At 39.6% G+C, this 20,370-nt stretch overlaps 1 protein-coding gene across 2 annotated transcripts in view; it reads left to right on the forward strand.

The window, feature by feature from the left end:
* The window catches only part of prkcbb (protein kinase C, beta b), a 159,305-nt gene that overhangs the window by 120,747 nt on the left and 18,188 nt on the right, over positions 1 to 20,370 (forward strand). For both annotated transcript variants that reach the window (XM_067418184.1, XM_067418176.1), the window contains exons 14-16: positions 1,018 to 1,098; positions 1,731 to 1,838; positions 17,896 to 18,036. In XM_067418184.1, coding sequence (XP_067274285.1) covers positions 1,018 to 1,098; positions 1,731 to 1,838; positions 17,896 to 18,036 — 330 coding nt within the window. The remainder of the gene's footprint in view (positions 1 to 1,017; positions 1,099 to 1,730; positions 1,839 to 17,895; positions 18,037 to 20,370) is intronic.

The raw sequence follows: 20,370 nt of genomic DNA on the forward strand, positions 1-20,370 counted from the left end.
CACACCACGATTACGTAATCACGTTAGAAAGGTCATGCTAGATTTAGGCATAAGTATCATCCCCGTGTCTACAAAAGCACACGTATGAAGACTAATACAAACATCCTTTAGCAAAAAAAGGTAAAACAATGATGTCTGACGATTTCGAAGTTGAAGATGGAGGGTTTTTTGGTGAAGGGCGTTTGTATTAGTCTTCGCATGTTGGGTCTGTACTTCCGCCTACATCTAGCGTGACTTTTCCGACGTGATTACGCAATCCATCGCACATCACAAAGCAGCGCAAGATGAGCAATTTAGGTTGAAAAGTATATTCATATACATTCATTTTGAACTAATACTTTAATTCAGTTTCACATAACCTAGAAATAATTGATGTAAATGTCTAAATGAGATTGTACTCACTAAAAATGTGAATCTTATGTTTTGATATGTAAAAAATCGACAAAGAAATGCTTTTCCCAGGGTTTTTCCCCAGAGCAAAAGTTATGATTTTGAAATCACCACCAGGACGTAGTGTGTCCAATAAAAGATTTGTATTGTTTTATTGAGAGTCATCCGTTTAATATCAACTATACTACTGAAATCTCATACAAGTCATGTGCTCGTATTAAAGAAAATGAGTGTTACCCAGCGGCAGCATCATACGATAGAAAGTTACGTTCATCTCACCGAGCACCAGATGGTCCAGCTCCAAGTGTAACAGCAGCAGCATGAGCTAGAGATGGATTCGTGTCAACAACACACGCCCAAACCCAGACACAAGATGCTGTAGGAGTGAAAGGATTTCAGTTCATGTAGTCCTCAAAGCTTAAGTTGTTTCATGTTGTGTGCAAGACACTTCACAGTACTTAAAACACTTTTATGACACATGTTGAAAGTGAACACTTCAGGGCTTCTGAAACTCTCCAGCACGTGTGATGGTGCGGATTGATTTAAATAATTACAGTTGTCCTTGGAGTGTTATCCATTAGTAATTGGTTCTGTCTACGCCTTACGCTCTGTCTGTGTCTGTTTCAGATCATCGCTTACCAGCCATATGGAAAGTCAGTGGACTGGTGGGCGTTTGGAGTTTTGCTCTATGAGATGCTGGCTGGGCAGGTAAGAGTTATGACAACCCAGATCAAGAAGGCCCACGTCAAGGGGTTTTTGCCTTTTTGGCCTTCTCTCATTCACTCCGTTTCATTTCCTCTCTGCTGCTTGCAGTAAATCACCTCTCGCTATCTCAAGGTCAGTTTTTATTAATTACGCTCTGCAAATCTCCCGAGACTAACAGCAAGTATTTCATGCCTATCGGGCTCAGTCAATTATTTATGAATTGTTCTAAAACAAGTCAAGCTTTGAACGCTGGAGAAAAAAAAAGTCTGAATTGTTTCCAGCGGAGACTGCTGCTGCCGAGTTGTCCTGACAAAAGGACGTCGTAATTCTCTTTTCTTGTCTTCCCTAAATAAACAAGGCTTAAAGAGGCACTTTTATGGTGAAGACTTTCACATTTCTGATGTTAAAGGGGCATGAGTGAAAACTGCAAGCAAACGAGACATAATCCATGTTATTATTGTCGACCATTATAGTAATAGCAAACAGCATCTTCCTGTCATCTTCACCCTCTCTCTCTCTCTCTCTCTCTCTCTCTCTCTCTCTCTCTCTCTCTCTCTCTCTCTCTCTCTCTCTCTCTCTCTCTCTCTCTCTCTCTCTCTCTCTCTCTCTCTCTCTCTCTCTCTCTCTCTGCACAGCCTCCATTTGATGGTGAGGATGAAGATGAGCTTTTTCAGTCCATCATGGAGCACCATGTGTCCTATCCCAAATCCATGTCCAAGGAGGCTGTTGCCATCTGCAAAGGGGTGAGCAGCCAGTTTACATCACATTCCTGAAGCAGTGACCAAAACCCTGTCTCATATTGCAGACATGTCCAAAATATTTCACATTATTATAATTTGTAACATTTGGTCCTCAAGTAAATACAGTGGCATTCAAATGTAAAGGAAGGATTCATGGATGAAAAGTGACAGGAAAGACATTTATAATGTTATAGAACAATATATTTCAAGGATGTGCTCTTTCTATTCTATCAAACTCATCAAATTAACCAGAAAAAATTGTATTCCGTTTCCCACAAAAACATTAAGCAGACTATTTTCAACATTGCTAATAATAAGAAATGTTTCTTGAGCAGCAAATCACCCTATTAGAATGGTTTCTGAAGGATCATGTGATGCTGAAGACTGAAGTAATGATGCTGAAAATTCAGCTTTGATCACTGGAGTAAATTACATTTTAAAATATATTCAAATAGAAAGCACTTCATTTAAGCTTTAATACTATTTCACAATATTTCTGTTTTTGCTTTACTTTTTATCAAATAAATGCAGCCTTGTTGAGCAGAAAAGTGTTCTTTCAGATTTTGTTTTAATAATAATTATCTAAGTGCATTGTTAGACCTATAGATTTTTTGCTTTGTAACAAATTAAGTCCCTGTTTCGGAACAACTTTGCATTTTCTTCTTCTGCCTTGTGAAGTTCACTTTCACAAGCCTCGGTCTGAGTGAACCCAAAATTGTCAAATTTAGTTCAGGGTGTCAAAGGTGCTTATACAGTCCAACTCATCAGCATTTCCCTGAGAAAGTTGTTTCAAGGTGACTGTCTCTGCAATTCACATACTGTAAGTTGCTTTGAATGAAAACATTCAGTAATTAAATGACCTCATTGAATTATGAATCACTTATTCATAGCAGCAGTGGTCATCGCAGTTTGCTCTCAGCAGTCTTGAAAAAAAAACACAACCTCTAACCTAGCCTTTCAATATGCATGTCATGGCTGTCGCAAAAAATGGCCACTTCTCTTTGTTTCTCTCTTTCTATTTTTCACTCACTCACTCACTCACTCACTCACTCACTCACTCACTCACTCACTCACTCACTCACTCACTCACTCACTCACTCACTCACTCACTCACTCACTCACTCTCTCTCTCTCTCTCTCTCTCTCTCTCTCTCTCTCTCTCTCTCTGTTATTAGCTAGTCAGTGCTGCTCTAGACTTGAGGGCTGGCAGGTGAAACAGCGAGTACACATGATCTAATTCTTTATTTGAGAGATCCTCTCTCCTGCAGATATAAGCACACAAACATACGGCCGTAGACGACACACAGTGGGAATGCCAATGACTTTTGGCTGTGTGCAGGACCCAGCATCTCAGCTCTGTTAGTTTCCTGTTTTTACTAGAGCACAGCCCGGGCTGGCTTTGAACGGATATGATTTTTTTTTTTTTTTTTTTTTTTATCATTGAAGATAAAGCCCCAACAAAACCAGACAAAAGCCTCAGAATGTCAGGGGCATTTCAGTCAATAGCATAACGTATTCCCTAAAAAGTGCCCGAAAGGGAGCCGTGTCCTATTTGCTTATTCCTTACATGTTTCTGTTCTTTCTCCTTGTCAATGCGGTGTCAGAGTGGAGCATATGGCTGCTGAGAAAAAGAGAAAAGAGTTTTGTAGAAAAATGAAAGCCAGGCATGTGCCGCGGAGGACGCGGGTAAAATCTTATGGTGGTTGGGACATGATGCATCTGTTATCCGGGTGAATCTCACAAAACCTGTCAGTAAATAAAAAGAATAAAAACATGAAAAATAAAGAAAGTCAAGTATATTTTTAGGACCATTAAAACCTTTATTGTAATTTCCTAGTTCTTATTACCTTAATGCCAGAGGTGGAAAGTAACGAATTATATTTACTTGCGTTACTGTAATTGAGTAGCTTTTCTGTGTACTTCTACTTTTTTAAGTAGTTTTAAAAATCTGTAATTTTACTTTTACTTAAGTACATTTTGATCAAAGTATTGTACTTCGCTACATTTTAAACCACATCCGTTACTGAGTAAAAATAAATAATTATTGCAAAGAGGGGTGGAAAAAAAACACGATCCGGAAATGACTAATATTGAATAGAGGGCGCGGGAGAGAACAAGCGCGCAAATATCAGATGGAGACGAACAAGACAGACGTCAGTGATGCAGAACCAGGTGAAAGCAAAACGCCGCCGTGAACCCCTGGCTAGTATGGAAATACTTTGGATATAGAAAAAAATAATGTGGTGTTGTCCTGGAGGATATCAAATTTGCACAAAATGTGGATGCAAATGAAGAAACACATAGAACATGTTCGGGCACACATCACTCTGTGCAAATAAAGGTATGTTTTAACTTAGGCCGATTGATTTCTGTGACGCAGAGGGAATCCCGGAATCCAGTCATGAACATTAACTTTACATTATAACGTAGAATTGGCGTATTAATACACGCAAACTGGTGGATGAACGAAAAACTCGAATGTAGAGCTGTAGGCCTTAGAAATAAATCAAATCGCGACATGGTCTGTGAAAATTAAAGCACAAAACATTGCTATATGAATATATGATCTTCTTGTTCTCTCTCTGTGAATGAGCTGCTCTGTCTACTACATATGGACTCTATTATTCTTAAACATTTTTACGAATTAATGATAAAAATAAGTTGTTAATTGAATTCATAATAATTTATTGAATTCAGTTTATTAGACATGTTTTATTGAAATTTTAATAAACAAAATAAACAAATGGTTTTAAGTTTGTTATAGTAAAGCATTTGTTCAACCAAAAAAAAAAAAAAAAAAATCTTCTTCATTCATTTAACATCCTTTTAACTAGTGGTAATAACCATCATTTAATAATAGGTACAGTACATGTTTAATTGATGTTTTCTGAGATGTTGTCATATCGTGAAAATCTCATTCTATCACAACCCTACAGGGTAGAGTCCCCCACCCCCACTGTTAAAAAAGTAACTAAGTAACTTTTACTCTGAGTACATTTTAAATGAACTACTTTTTACTTTTACTTGAGTAAATTTTTAGACCAGTAATTTTACTTGTACTTAAGTAAAACTTCATTGAAGTAACAGTACTTTTACTTGAGTAGAATATTTTGTTACTCTTTCCACCTCTGCTTAATGCACAAATTAAAACTTTAAATGCGCAGATTTGCCAGAGCTGCGTTAACTCATACTCATTTCCAGAAAAGCGGAAATGGTGTCCGCGACTGTCCCATCATAATAAAAGTCCCGTTGCTCTTGAGCCTTGTGTTGCTTAAAAATCGCTCCAATGGCCTTGCTCAGCTCCTCAACACTCGGTCCTGCTCTGGTTCATACTACAGTAACGTTAATAACTGCATCCATAAACATGATTTCTGCCCGAGTCCTATCCCGATTCTTTTCCACCGACTGTGAGGTGAAGACCACATGTCCCAAGATTCTGAACTCAAACTTGGCATCATCAAACTTCGCCTTTGTTTTGAACGGAAAATTACATAGTGCAGCTTTAAATAAAAGTGCACTTGCACCGGGGACCCCCATCACCCGGTGGCCTCAAAAGAACAGTGAATAGCGGATGACAAGCATTTAAGCTGATAAATATAGAAGAAATAGTCATAGATAGTCATTTTTATGTGACACACTTCCTTTGACCTTCTTTTGAGTGGTGCTTTGCTTATAAATTAATATTGCCATGTAGATGTCTTTAGGTCAGGACTCTTATCAAACATTTGCAGTTTCGGGCAGGTCGGACATTGTATGCCTGAGTTACAACAGCTTCCTGTTTCATGGCAACAATTTTGCTCGGCCGCCACAAACACGCCCTTCAGCGAAAACTCAAGATCTTTGATATTTAACTTTGCCAAGGCCGTTAGATTAGGCAGACAAAATATAATGTTGATCTGGTTAAATCTCTAGGAGGAGTTAGTTAAAGTACAACGTCTGGAAATGGCAAAAACAGCAAAAATCTTTCAAAGAAAATGTAAAAATCTCACTTCCTGTTGGGGTTTTCAGTTTTTGCTCCCAGGGACTTTTTTGTAGGTATTGGGCTGTTTCGTACTCGTTAGTTAAATGTAGCGCAAACAGGGCTTAATTGAAATTTTGTAGGTGGCGCTATCAAGCCATTTTGCCACACCTAATTCTGAAATCCATGTCAGATGTAAATTTTCCCCACTTTTGATGCAAAGTGTCATGAGTTTTCGAGCATGTTTTGGCCCTCAAAAAATGTGATTCCATTCAGAGAAGAAGAGGAATATACTGAGCAATTACAACAGGGTCCTCACACCATCGGTGCTCAGGCCCTAATAAAATAAAAAAAGATACATTATCTACATTACATTATTATATTAAACATTTAGTTATTTAAATAACTGCAGAAAGTAAATAAATCCAATGGCGAAGCCTATTTTTTTGGGTCCATTAAGATTTTCTTGTGCATTGTGGCATTATTTTCTATTTCCTCGTTCTTATTACCATAATGCTCAAAACAAAACAAAAAACCTTTAAAATATTCTATTACAAAGGGTTTATACATCATGGGAGTATTTGTGGTGCTGCCTTTAGCGTCAAGGTACATAGTACAATTATTATAAATGTGCCCTGGGTATGTGGTCGGGAGATTCACCAACATTTTTTTTCCATGGGCTTTGATCATCATATACCCAGCATGCCGTCAGGTGACCCATTTTGTTTGAGTTAGGACAATGGATATCTTTGGTATTGGGAGGACAACAAGTTCTGGAATATAAAGTGGAAAGGGAGATGTGAGAGCAGGTGTCTCCAGAGGGACCTGCACACTAATACATTCATGCTAATGTGAGCATTAAATAATGAATCAACCCTCTGCGTTCAGAATCTGAATGCTGCCCCTCTTTGACTGGCTTCATGAAAATGCAGCAGGCTGCTGGGTAAAACCTGATAAACAAAAGACCCCCTCCTCTCCTCCCTCTATTCTCTCCTTCTTCCTCTTTTTTCTCTATGCTTTCATTTTCTGTCTTTTTTCCCTCATAGATATGCTCTGGATAACCCTCGTCTTTTCTGCTTGTCGATTTTTTTTTTCATCCTCTTACTCTTGCTGTGTTCTCCTCAGTTTGACTGCAGAGCTCATTGTCTTGATGAGTTCTGTCTCCCTCTCTCCTTCATAGGATCTGCTGTAAGTGCTTGCTGAACTTCTCTAATAGTTTAATTCTGTAGTGCAGCAAGTGTGTCAGATCCTGGAGGCCTCTCTCCCCAACAATCTCCCAAAATAGAGCAGGAATACTAAATGAATCCTTGACATTTAAGACAGATTGGAAAATCCTGTAAATTTGGACAAGCTCGGCTTTAGGCGTGTGGCCCTGCTGTCCGCGCTTCCGGGAAAGCTACAATGGAGCCATGCAATATAAATGAGGTATTTTCCTTAACCAAGCGGAGCAATCGTTCTTCCAGCACAGTAATTGAATGACTAATTTAGTCTGGCCTTGTGACTTTCAGAAGACAGTTGGACAAATTGAACCTGTCGTAATCAAAATGTTGATGCCTTATTCTGCCATAAAAAAGCAAATCCTCCTCTTTGCTTCTTAAGAGCCTGGGGTTTTAGTTGAATGGGAATATAGGCTTTTATGCACAGAACATCGGCTGAGGGGAATATTCATTTGTGCCACTTACATCGACAGATTGCATAGAAACAGTGAGTTTATTACACTCTCTGTAAGATGTGATGTATGTATTAAAGGGGTTCTTCAGCGCTGGGAAGACGAATGTGTATTTAAACTGGGTCATTTATGTAGTAGAAATGTGAAATTACTTTTGAGTTGGGTGCCTTCTAGACTGAGAAAAGCCAGGAAATGTATTTTTGGCTCAGTTGGATGAAAGACAACAACTCCCAGAATGCACTTGCATCACTGGCCTATGGGGCCACTCCCAAAGCCACTGCTACTGGTTCACTGGATCAATTAAAAACTGAACATGTCTGTTCAATATAACATGAGTGAGCCGAACGAGTGTCACAGCACAAACACACCAGGAGTCAGATTTCATTCATCACGAGAGTGAATAGCTAAGTTAAACGTGGCCACATCATACATTGACGGTGTGTGTTCAGTCGGGCGCGCTTTCAGTTCATGACTTTGGAAGCTTAACTTTCATAGGCTTTAATTTAAAGGGGGGGTGAAACACTCATTTTCAGTCAATCTCATGTCAATCTTGAGTACCTATAGAGTAGTATTGCATCCTTCATATCTCAGAAAAGTCTTTAGTTTTATTATATTTATAAAAGAAATATAGGCTGTACTGAGTCTTTCCGGAAAAAAACGAGCGCTTGGAGGCGTATCGTGTGGGCGGAGCTAAATAATGATGAGCGCGCAAATCGGTGACGTCCTCAAGCTCTGAGAAACTCATGGCTATCGATCAGATTCAGCTAATACAGATATGATCCAGAATCAGATTCGGAGGCTGAAATAAACTGAACAGGAGAAACAGCAACAGCAGGACGTCCGTCTCTGTGGTATGTACTGTATTTAGTGGCCTGTCAACATTTGTGTGTGTTTACTCGCAGTTTATGAGGACATGATTCGGTTTATGGACTATTGTATGCGACTAAACCTTAGCATTAGCAAGCAAAACGGTTTTGCACGTCGGACTAGTGTAACGTTATACATAGAACAACAATAGAGTAACGTTAGCGCATTTGAACGACGAAGCACGCGATCGTGTCGTTTACTGATGTTTACTCATGTGACGATAGCCAACAGCACAGACATTTGAAGCAGTTTTACTCACCGGCTGCTTCCAAAGCATGACCGAACCTTTATCGCTGGGACCACTCCGTCAAAAACACACTTCTTTGGTATGATTTGGTGAAGTCCTGACAGCAGTGACCGTGGAAATCCACTTTGCGGCACGACTGAAGCGTGATGTTGTGAAGCTTCCCGTCATTTCTGCGTTCAAATCGGTTTAAATGCAGCGCTGCCTTCCCGGAATGCTGTGCTGAAGCGTTGAAGTCGCTTGATGTCACCCATAGGAATAAAGTGGAGCGCGGCGCGGACTATAACAACGACTGGATCTGCACCTGAGCAAGTGTTTATGGGCGTGCATTTCCTCTCTCGCTCTAGTCACGCGTGCGCGCACCCTACCGGGAGGAAGAGCCCGTACGGCCCATATAGGACCTTCCGCTCTATTAACGTCAAGCCGACCCATACTCGAAAAAAACTCTCCGAAACTTGTGAGAAACCGGAAGGAGTATTTTTGACACAGAAACACTCCATCATTAGTTTTTGAAACTTTGCCTATGTTTAGGATGGGAATCCAAGTCTTTAACAGTGTAAAAAGCTCAGTATGCATGAAACAGCATTTCACCCCCCCCTTTAAGAAGTTGAAATACTCACTTTGCTCCGCTGCGCCATTTACATGAATGCCTGCAGCTGCCTGAGCCGAGAGCAGTGAGTACGATTCATAGACTAAAAAAATATGAACGTAGTGTCCGTGACGTCACCCATAGGATTCTGATAAGCCGTTCTGAAGCTTAAAGTAGGGGCGAGCTGGCCGTTGGCATCTTGCGAGCGAGTCCTCGCGTGTCACTCCCAGATAACAGAATATGGGCAAAAAGGTGGGATGTGGGCCCAGCTTAGGTGACGCAATGACTAACAGACAGCAGATAAATGGCTATCCACCTGTCCCTGTTTATATAATGTAAACGAATGAGTTATAAAAAAATTCACCCCCCTCATGAGTTGTCAGGTTTGTCATTTGAAGGGCAAAATTAGCTGTATAGACCAAAACCACAGTTTGTACCAGGCGGTAAACATGTTTTTTTTTCTGCTGTAAAGTTGGGAATTTTAACATGAGGCTCAATGACATTTTGCTCCCTTCTGGAGCCTGCTCCTAGTGGCCAGTTCAGGATTTGCAGTTTACATTACTTCCGTATTGGCTTTAAGAGAGATTGCTGTAGGCTGCTAGCCTAGAAATCTAGACGCACCCTAGCGGCAGCAAATTTAATCCCCCCGCAAGTGTCGTCTAGGAACTCTCAATACCCTTCTGAGCTGTATTCCTCACAATCTGGACGGGCCAATCACGTCGTGTATAGAGTCGGCGGGCGGGGCCATAATGACGACGGCCGAGTTGCGTTTGCTTGCTTCTAGTAAACACAGAAACTGGCGAACGGCGGTCTTTCGAATCAGCTCTGACCGTGACTCTGGAAGACTTGGAGTTAAGCTTTTCTCTGAGAAAAGAACAAAGAACAGCACTGAAGTCATTCTTAAAAAGGGAAGGGGTTTAGCCGACCGGATACGGCGAATGTTTAATCTATCAACAAGCTCTGTTTCACCTTCGTTGCTCTGGTTGGTTGTAGCGCTATCCTATCGCGTGCAGAGTGAGTTTGAAAGACAACCGTTTATCCCGCCCCTCGGATTGAGACCTGTCTATGGTGAGTTTCCAGACCAAACATCTTGATGTGGGTCTGGCTTGTCAGGCTAGTAGGCTGCCGCTTTGTGCGATCCCACCCCCAAAGGACGGGTTGAAAACATGCAGAAATAGCTCCCTCTACTGGCTGTAGTCTTTAGATTAAATAAAAAATGTATGATGAAAAATGACAAAATTTGCATCATTGGAGGATTTTTTCCAGAAGTAAAAGACATAAATCTCTCGTCTCAGGGGGCTATGGGGGGGGGGGGGGGGGGGGGAGCGTGATCATTCAAATATACTCCAGGATTTCTACTGATACAAAGCTTAATGCTAATCGCTGAAATAACCCTTTAATGCATAATATTTTTATAACTGTCTCCAAACGTAGTAAGCTGCCAATACCTAGACAGCATTTTTGGGTATCATGGGTATATTAGTAATGCCTAAAAATGCTGTTTATAAATAAGTGCTTAAATTCATTAATATGGCATACACTACCTTCCAAAAGTTTGGGGGTGGTAACATTTTTTTGTGATTTTGAAAGAAATCTATTTTGCTCATCAAGCCTGCATTTATTTGGATATTTGAAATATTATTAAAATTTAAAATAACTGTTTTCTATTTTAAAACGCAATCCTGATATGGCAAAGCAGAATAATGAAAAACCTGCCGGATGGATTTAAGGACTTGTTTAATGAAGCTGACAGAGGCAGAGGTTGGCGTACTGCAGGAATCGCTCGTGCAGCAGCGGTAACAGCAGATATGTGTGACTGCAGTGCTCTCAGTGCTAATTGAAGAGTATTATCAGTGTTGATGGAGTGTACAGCTCTGATATCGTAGGATTAAAGTGGGATGCTGTGGTTCTTTGATATGGAACACAGCCCAGCACACCGCTGAGAGAGGCTTGGGACACAAGCCTGATACAGGCTGATACGCCATAACTAAGGCCAAGCTAGAGCTCACACACAGACTCTCGCTCACTTTCTCTCACTGTCTTTTTTCCTCTTTCTCTTTGCATATGCTGTATTTGTGTAAGTGCTTGTCACCATACACTAAGAGTACAATTGTATCTCGAGCCATCTGTCAAACCATCGGAGTGTAGAACATGGTGCATGCTCAGCTTAATGCCTGTTCTTGATTCTGTTGGAATGTAGCTAATGTAAATGTGGATATAGAACTTATTTCTTTTAAATGTAGTATTTATTGAGTTTTCCTTATTAATAAGATACTAGAATGAGCATTTACATCATCATTCACATTCTCAAGTGATGATAATGCGCCTTAAGATCAATTAGGGAATTTTATAAATTGTGTTTCAGATGTGGAAATGTCTTAAAAAATGGTAAAATTGTAAGTTTGGGATTAGTTTTGCTTTTTTTCTTGTATTTTCATTGGCTATAAATTATCTTTGTAGGTGCTTGGTAGAGGCTGGAATACACTACAAGACGTTTTTCCAAAGTATCATATGGACACGTTGATGCTCTGCCAAAAGTCTGCAGATTTGAGTTGATACATCTCCATCCAGTTTGAGGATACCTCAGTCGTTTAGTGTATAATGTTTTTTTTATCACTATTTACAAAGTTGGCAAGTGTATGTTGGCAAGTGTATGTGTATGTTTGTGTTTTTAAAAAAAAACATTCCGATTTTGAGTCGTGTAGTGTATTCCAATCTTATTTTATATATTATAGTCATATTTAATTAGCCAAATGTGAATGTTGAGATTTCCTTAAAATGGTGTTAATTTTATGTTTACTTTATGATTAATGTTTGATTTGGTTATTATAAAAACAAATATACTCAAGTGTGAACACCAACAATTTTCAAATAATTCCAAATCATTAAAACCCTAAAAGGAGGGTTTGCAGATGCAGATCCCCAACAAAATCACTGCAATCATTCTAGAATGAAATTATTTTTTAAATAGAGCTGTGGCATCTTGTGAAAACCCTGTGTATATAAAACTATATTTAATCTATAGTAGTTTCAGTTAAAAGAATGAACAATTCTGTTCATTGTTAATGAATCCTTGTCCATTATGAGTTCTTATCCCAGTAGCATGAAAGCAAAGACAAGTAGTGGTACTTAGTTAAAAAGCAGTTGAAAAATATTTCTTTGTAAAAGCCAACCCGTTGGCATGATCCATCATAGGTTCATTTGAAAAGACAGTGATCAGGCATCATCAGGCAAATCCCATAGGTTTCTGTGGCTGTCTGTCTTTCATGTGACCAACTGAGTTACTGTCACTAACTCAGAGTTAAAGTTTAAGAGCACCATTGCTTAATTCTCTGAAGAGCACTCCTGCCACACTTCTGTGTAGTGGGCTGAAGAAGGCCAGGAGGGAGAGATAAAGCAATTGACTTGACTCTGATGCTGCAGGTCACTTGTGTTTTTGGCTTTAGTCGTCCTCTAGAGCCTCTCCTGAATTGCTCTGTCAGATTACACTGCAGCTCTGTCGTTCAGAGCAGGACGGCTGTGAAATATGAGCAGTCAGCTCAGCTGTACAGAAACAAGCTGAGATGGATGGGTGGATGGGTGGATGGATGGATGGATGGATGGATGGATGGATGGATGGATGGATGGATGGATGGATGGATGGATGGATGGATGGATGGATGGTTAACCAGTTATTTATGTTTTTTATACATCAAATGTAAATTCATGCCACAGTTATTGTTGACACATTACGTCAATAAAAACCTTTTTTAAATTTTTACATTAACTATAAAAAATAATGTTCTGTTTATTAAAACTAAGTATAAATATTATCAATTTAGTTTCAAATATATATTTGTACACCTACTACATCTAAATAATAACTAAAGGCAGCAACAGTTTAAACAATATATTTTATTTGTGCAGTGGTATTTAGTTGTTTTTTTAAATAATCAAATTATTTTCAGATCATCAGTCATTAAAGCTTGGTAAACAGTGGTCACAGACATGAAGATGTGCCTTTAATTTCACCAAACTGATTGCATACTAAAAAAAAACTCACAGTCAACATGTTTTCTGGCCATTTAAAGTTTGATTGTGACCAAAAGCAGTGGTTTCTGAGTTGTTCACTAAAGCCGCGTTTCCACCACAGGAACTTCCCTTAGGAACTAGGAACTTTGGGGTGGTACTCTGTGTGTTTCGACCGCAATTTTCCACGTAAATAATTCATTCTCCAAACCGCCCTGCTCGCGAGGTAGTACTTTTTCAAAGTTCAGGAGCTTTCGAGGGTGGGACTTGGGCGCTGAACATGCTGATTGGTTTAGCTCATGCATTTTTTATTTCAACCCCAATTTTTAAAAGTCTTTTGCACGGTACGTTCTGCATTCTTCTCTTTCTGTCTGATGGCACGCATTTGTCTCAGCAATCTCACGGTCAATGTCCGTAATAGCTGATATTAACATACATTGTCATTTTAAAGGTGATGAACAATTGAATTAACTTTGCCATGGTGAAATAATAAGAGTTCAGTACATGGACATCACATACTGTGAGTCTCAAACACCATTGCCTCCTACTTCATATGTAAATCTTGTGAATCAAAAACACCATGGAAAAAAAGTGCTTTTCAACAAGTTGGGGATCATTTATATGCATGCCCCCAACATTTGCATCTGTCTAAACATGTTCATTGTCAGGCAGAACTGACAGGGCGAAATCATCAAACGACACTAGAGGATAGCAAAAACGGCAGCTTGGACACACATTATGATCCAGGCTGTGCAGGAGACGTGAGGACTTTTCATATAGTCATGGTTGAGGTTTATTACAATCGGATACCACAACAAATCGTTCATTTGTTCGGCCCATTTCAAGCAAGCTTCACTCAGCGTCTTAAACTGAAGAAAGGGGCAATTACAACTATATTCCTGCAAGCAGTAAGTAGGGATTTATCCACTTATTGACTGTTTAAACAATTTCTGATTAAATTGAAAGTTTCTTAGAGAGACAGCATTGCCTAGATAACGCAAGACGCTAGTACAGTAACAACAGGATACCCCAAGTATCATACCAAACTAAATAGTGTGTCTAAAGACAAAGGTTAATATTATTTTGTATTACAAAATACAACAGTAAATACGTTGCTTACAGATCATTCACTCGATCCTTCTAGCAAACGTCACCTTTTCCACCATATAAGTTAAAATGACAGTCATTTGACATGGCTATTCATTTAGTAAAAATATAAGTTATATATTTATATTATTGAGAACTGAAGTAGGCCTATGATGTTTTTGCATGCTTGTATTTCAGAGTACATCACAGTTACTGCGTAGCCTGCATTGTGACTAACCTTATATAAACATGCAATATCGTTGACGAAAAAAGATTGCTAAAATGCAGCTTACTTGTTTATTGGTGTTTTCAGATCATTCGCGCATGAGAGAGAGCTCGTGTACATATGGTTGCCAGATTGTACATGTTTAGGTAAAACACCGGATAGTATACGTGTTCTTTTCACAGAAAAGCTCTGTTTGGGGGATTTAAATTACTGAAATCTAGCAACCACAAGCACGAACACTCTCTCGCGCGTATGCGGATGATCTGAAAACACCAATTAACAAGTAAGCTGCATTTGATCAATCTCCATTTGAGATGTTCTGCTTAAAGTGTCATTCAGTCGGTCTGTGTTCTGTCAGGACTCACGAGCCGCTTCGCTGAACAACTGAACTGCTGTGTGCTGTGAGCTGCTGAAATAAGCCAATCAGAGCAGAGCTCAACATTAATATTCATGACTCTTCCAAATAAGGCAAAAACAGAGCATTACATCCTAGGGACAGTTTCTAGCAGTGGCGATTTCTTTAAGACTGCAAGGGAAGCTCGGCTTCCCTTATAATGTCACAAAATTAATGGTCAAATATGTACTATTATATTAACATTGTATTGACTAAAAATGCGTTAAAAAACGTTAATCTCAAAGACGAGTTTGTTCAGAATCAGTTACATATAGCCGGTCGGCTGACTCGATTTCCTTCTCATACATTCCCGCAGCGTCACAGTGCATTTCCCTATTGAAGCCCAGCGTCCATTGACTTCAATGGGGCTGCTTTGAACGGTTTTTTTCAGCGCTTCGAAACTAGACGGTCATTGGATAAACGCTGCGATTATGTCCAGCCCACGGACGCTCAGCGTCTCTGGGAGTGAATGGGGAGTGGGCTGGCCCGGACTCTGAGCTTCTGCGTGATGATTGGAGGGTCTACATCTCCTTTTGACTGACAGCGATTCTGTACTATAAGGAATCACTGAAGCTATTCGCTCTCAGTCCCATCGCGGATTTCTCAAGTTCAGTCGAAATAAAAACTGCTGCAACCTATTTCTTTGATATTTGCTTGGCGAAATTGCTTGATTTTCATCATACATTTCACAAAATTATACACCACATTCCTTGTTTCAGTTTTACAGAGTTTAATATTTTTTAGATCATTAGTTCATTCATTCACAGGGTAAAAGACCAATTTCTTGAAAAGGAACGTAGGGCAGAATTTACTTTTAAATAAATAAGACAGCCGTAAATGAGCTTCCCCTCTCTGACAGACCAGTAGCCGCCACTGGTTTCTAGGGTTGTAAATGGACCTGTAAAACTGTATCTGGACAATTTGTGCCCTTAAATAAGCCACATACCCTCTATGTAGATATCAGAGAATAATTTAACATATTGTTTCAACTCATTGTAGGGCATCTTTAAGCTTTTCTAGCTTTACAAGCTTCCACAATACACTTTAGTATCAGTGCTCTTTTCAGCTGTTTTATTAATTACCTCTTTAGTAAACCAATACATAACAACCAAAAGCAGCACAGCTTGAATCTCCTCCATACTTGTTATTGTTGCAGACAGTGTCGTGCAAAACGATTACTGTCCATCGCTGACTCGTAGGAGCAGTCGCGCATAGTCCTACATCACCGGACTAAACTGCCTGATCTTCACGGTACTTTAGACCTCAGTGTAAACACAGACAGTAGCAGTTCTGTGGGGGAAAAAGTTCTTGGTGCAAATTGTTCCGGGTAATTTTGGTGGAAATGGGGCTTTAGTTTTTAGTTAGTCTTCCCATTATCACCATGAAGTTCATTCAGACTGATTCGCAAATGCACATGAAAACAAGAGGCGGGATTTATCACACAAACCTGTCATATCCAATTATAACCAATTACATCCAATCATAGCTTACTTTCCCCCATTTATTCTCAATTACCCACCCACCTCCGCCACCACCAAACCTACCACACACTTCAGGGTCAATGGGCTCAGGGGAGGCAAGAAAGACTTGGACTCCCGTGGTAACGTCACCTGCTGGTTTCGCTGTTGGACAATGTTAATTTAAATAGACAAGTGATTTATACACTTCTTAATGTCAGATTTTGTAATATGGATTATTTTTACGTCCTATTTTTTGGCCCTGCCTCCCTTGCCTCTTTGGAGGAAACACCCCTGATTTAAGATAGACATTAAGTGTTGGTTGGTTGGTTGGATGGATGGATGGATGGATGGATGGATGGATGGATGGATGGATGGATGGATGGATGGATGGATGGATGGATGGATGGATGGATGGATGGATGGATGGATGGATGGATGGATGGATGGATGGATGGATGGACGGTTGGTTGGTTGGACGGACAGACAGATGTGTGTTTAAAAATAGATAGATATGAAAGGATGGACATATGTATGAAGAGAAACAATTGGCCAGCTGTGTCTCTGTGGCAGCATGGTCCAGCTGCACATGTCAGCACTGCCACACAGTGAGCGAGTGTGCCCTGGCCCCTGCTGTATACATTAATGATGACAATGATGACAGAGCTTCAGAGGGCAGTGGAGCACACGCCTCTTAGCAAGCGGCATGAGTCTAGAAGGCATCGGGGGTCAGAGATTGATCCAACCTATCCTGACTGGCCCCGACCCAGCCCCTTCCTGATCCACTGAGGGTTAAGGCTCTACCAGTCAGCAGGGACCTTCATCTCCCTCACTCCACCACCACCTCAACCTGTGCCTTACAAGAGCCTGGAAAGACTTTCTCTGCTGCCATCAATTTTTCATGCGCACTGAGGCGCTAAAGAAAAAGCGGCAAGTTGTTTTTCCCGTCGCCTAATCTCTCCTACACACGCTAAAGTCACTCACTGGAATAAAATAGCCAAACGATTTTGTTATATTCAACATAGCATGTTCTACCAGGGAATAAAACAGAGTGAAGGGGAAAAAGGGAGAGAGATGGGTGAGCGGAGGAAGCTGCTGAAAAGAAGCTGTGCTAAAACTGCAAAGTACAAATTATTTGAACTAAAAAATTTAACATTCTCATTTCTTTGGATTTAGTTTTACTCTCTCCAGTGATATTAACGGAACATATATTTTTGACCCATAAAACAAAACTCTTGGAGTGGGGCCAGTCTATGGTAGGTTCTCTGGCTGTAGTTGGAACTAAATATTTGGGCTCTAAGTGTTGCATATTAATATAATAAATAATTAAATATACATGCATATGAATTTAAATATATTACTGAAAAATGTATCGTGCTCCGTACATAAATTATGTAGTAAGGTAGAAACCTACTTTCTAATAAAGATATGCGATTAATTCTGATTAACTTGATTCATTATTCTACACATTATGAATTTGATTGGACCTTATTTTTTAAGCAATTGACAGCCACAATATATACCGAGTGGTCCTCTCACCTCTCTGTTCTGTACTGTTTCAGCTGATGACCAAACACCCAGGCAAGCGTCTTGGCTGTGGCCCTGAGGGCGAGAGAGACATTAGGGAACACGGCTTCTTCCGTTACATGGATTGGGAGAAGCTGGAGAACAAGGAAGTTCAGCCACCATTTAAACCAAAGGCCGTAAGTCCAGCCAGTCACTTCACCTCTAACACACAAACGCATATTCTCTCTCTCTCTTACTCACATTTACTCTTTGTGTGTTGCTGTGATCTGGAACGCTGGTGGGTATTTCAGAATTGCGTCTGAATTGCTTTAGATTTATTACCTTTTATCTTTTTTAGCCTGAAACACTTAATGCATGACATGATTTACCGAAGTAAGACAACATTGCATCAACATTAACAACTATTCCCTACCCCAATCAGACTTCATCTTGATTCAGACTCATCAGTTACTCAGTTTAGACTCAATTTGAATTTCAGGAAGTAGAATTATAAAGGAGTTTAAGTATGAATTTATCATAATTGTGTTCATATTTGTTTCTGGTAATATTAGATGTTATTAATATGCAATGTTTGAAATGTCACCTGTAGACATTTATTTTATAATTCATATGTTTTTCATTATATTTAATACATAAATTAATTTTATTTTCATAGTGAAATATAGTTATGCAGGGTAGTTTAAAGTAAAAATCAGTTATAAATATGAAACAAAATATTGTTTATTTGTTTTTAATATGGCAAAATTAAGATTTTTTTAGTTGGTTGTGTACATTTGCAAGTATTAAAGGTGCATGTTAGGGAATAAATGAGAATTCATGATTTGATTAAATTATTTGAATGAAATAATTGAAATTTAACTTTGTGTTTTGAAATGTGTTTCTTTACTTTGTAACAGTACATTCTTCCTGTCATTCTATGTCAATTCCAGTTCAACATACCGTGGGTCTCAGTTTTTCCACATTTTTCTCAAATTCCTTTTCCTAAATTCTGAATTTCACTCAATTCTGCAGGCTAGAAGCCTAACCCTATAATAAGAGGGCCAAACAAAGGATTTTTATTCAGGAAAATGTCTTACTTGTGTAAATCAAGTAAACAACCTGTAACCTCAAACTGGCCAATTGGACGAGTAGTTTTTAAAGCCAGTGACAAAGTAGTCCAATTCTACTGTACTGTAGCACAAAGATGTGAAGTAAAACTTTCAGAACAGTGGAGAGTATAGGGTGTAATGAGGACAGCACAGTAGCATCTTAGCTTTGCTAGTGCCGTGTGCGTTAGGGCTCTGGTTGAGCTGAGACGCGTTTGTAAGCCTCTGTCAGATCCTTAATGAGTACAGCTTCTGTGTGTGTGTGTGTGTGTGCGTGTGCGTGTGCGTGTGCGTGTGCGTGTGCGCGTGTGCGCGTGTGTGTGCATGCGCACACGCGTGCGAGAGCTGTCAGATGGAGCAGGCAGTGCCCAGGCAGTGCTGCATTGTGCTTCCTTCCACATCAACCCTCCTGACCTTCTGCTTGGACTCGAGACTGGCCTCAGAAGTGATCTTTTTCTGCAGTGCCTCCCTGGTTATGAGGTCTCGGCACAATCATTGAGAACAGATTGTCCTGTTGATTGTCACAAGTTTTACTTTAGTACTTGAGTTGAAGTCTTTAGTGTTAGTTGAAGTGGTAAAGGTGAAGCCAAGTGTAATTTCTGTGCCACTAGTGTCACCAAAAAGAATTGCAAAAAAAAAGAAATAATGGCTGTTTTCAAACAGGTTTTCTTGACACACCATTCCTTTCATTGGATGAAAAAACAGATAATCCTACCTACAAAATCACACCATTGCTTGAGTCAATGCTGCTGCATCAGGCATTTGGGGAAACAGAGCAATGTGTTTGACATTAAACAACATTTGTTCTTGTCTCACAATCAGTTGCAATGCATGGTGCTATTTTTGTCATTTCATTTTTATTTTACTATTATCGTATGATGATTGTACTTTTTAATAGTGTTGTGTACATTTTAATGAATAAGTCAACATAATTTTTGCTGAATTTTGTGCTTGAAATTCTGTTTTTGGTTTTTCAGGCTTTCTTGCTCAGTTAGGTACATTAGCTCACTGTTCAGGTGTGTGTGTGTATGATTGTGAGTATTTATGTGGCAGCAGATGGATGTTTGGTGTCATTAGCTGAACAGAAAGACGGATGATTTTAGACCCTCTTCTTGATGATGCCGGCATGCCGGATGGACACTCAAAAATAACGTGATTTACAAACTTAATCAAAGGCAATTAGGATCTGCACAAAACTAATTTTGTCTCATGTGGAGACCAAAAGGACACGCACACACAAGCTTTCATCAAAAAACTCCAGTAGGAAGCAAGGCATCACAGACATGCTCCAGACAAAAATGCCATCCCAGAAAGCATTGTGACAAGCACAGTGTAAAAAAAAATGACTATGGTGGACAATGTGAGAGATGTGATTATAACTGTAAATTATCCAATTAGAGGTGCACTGAAAATTTTGGCCGATAT

The sequence above is a fragment of the Pseudorasbora parva genome, chromosome 2, assembly GCF_024679245.1.
Source record: "Pseudorasbora parva isolate DD20220531a chromosome 2, ASM2467924v1, whole genome shotgun sequence".
In the NCBI taxonomy this organism is placed as follows: Eukaryota; Metazoa; Chordata; class Actinopteri; order Cypriniformes; family Gobionidae; genus Pseudorasbora; species Pseudorasbora parva.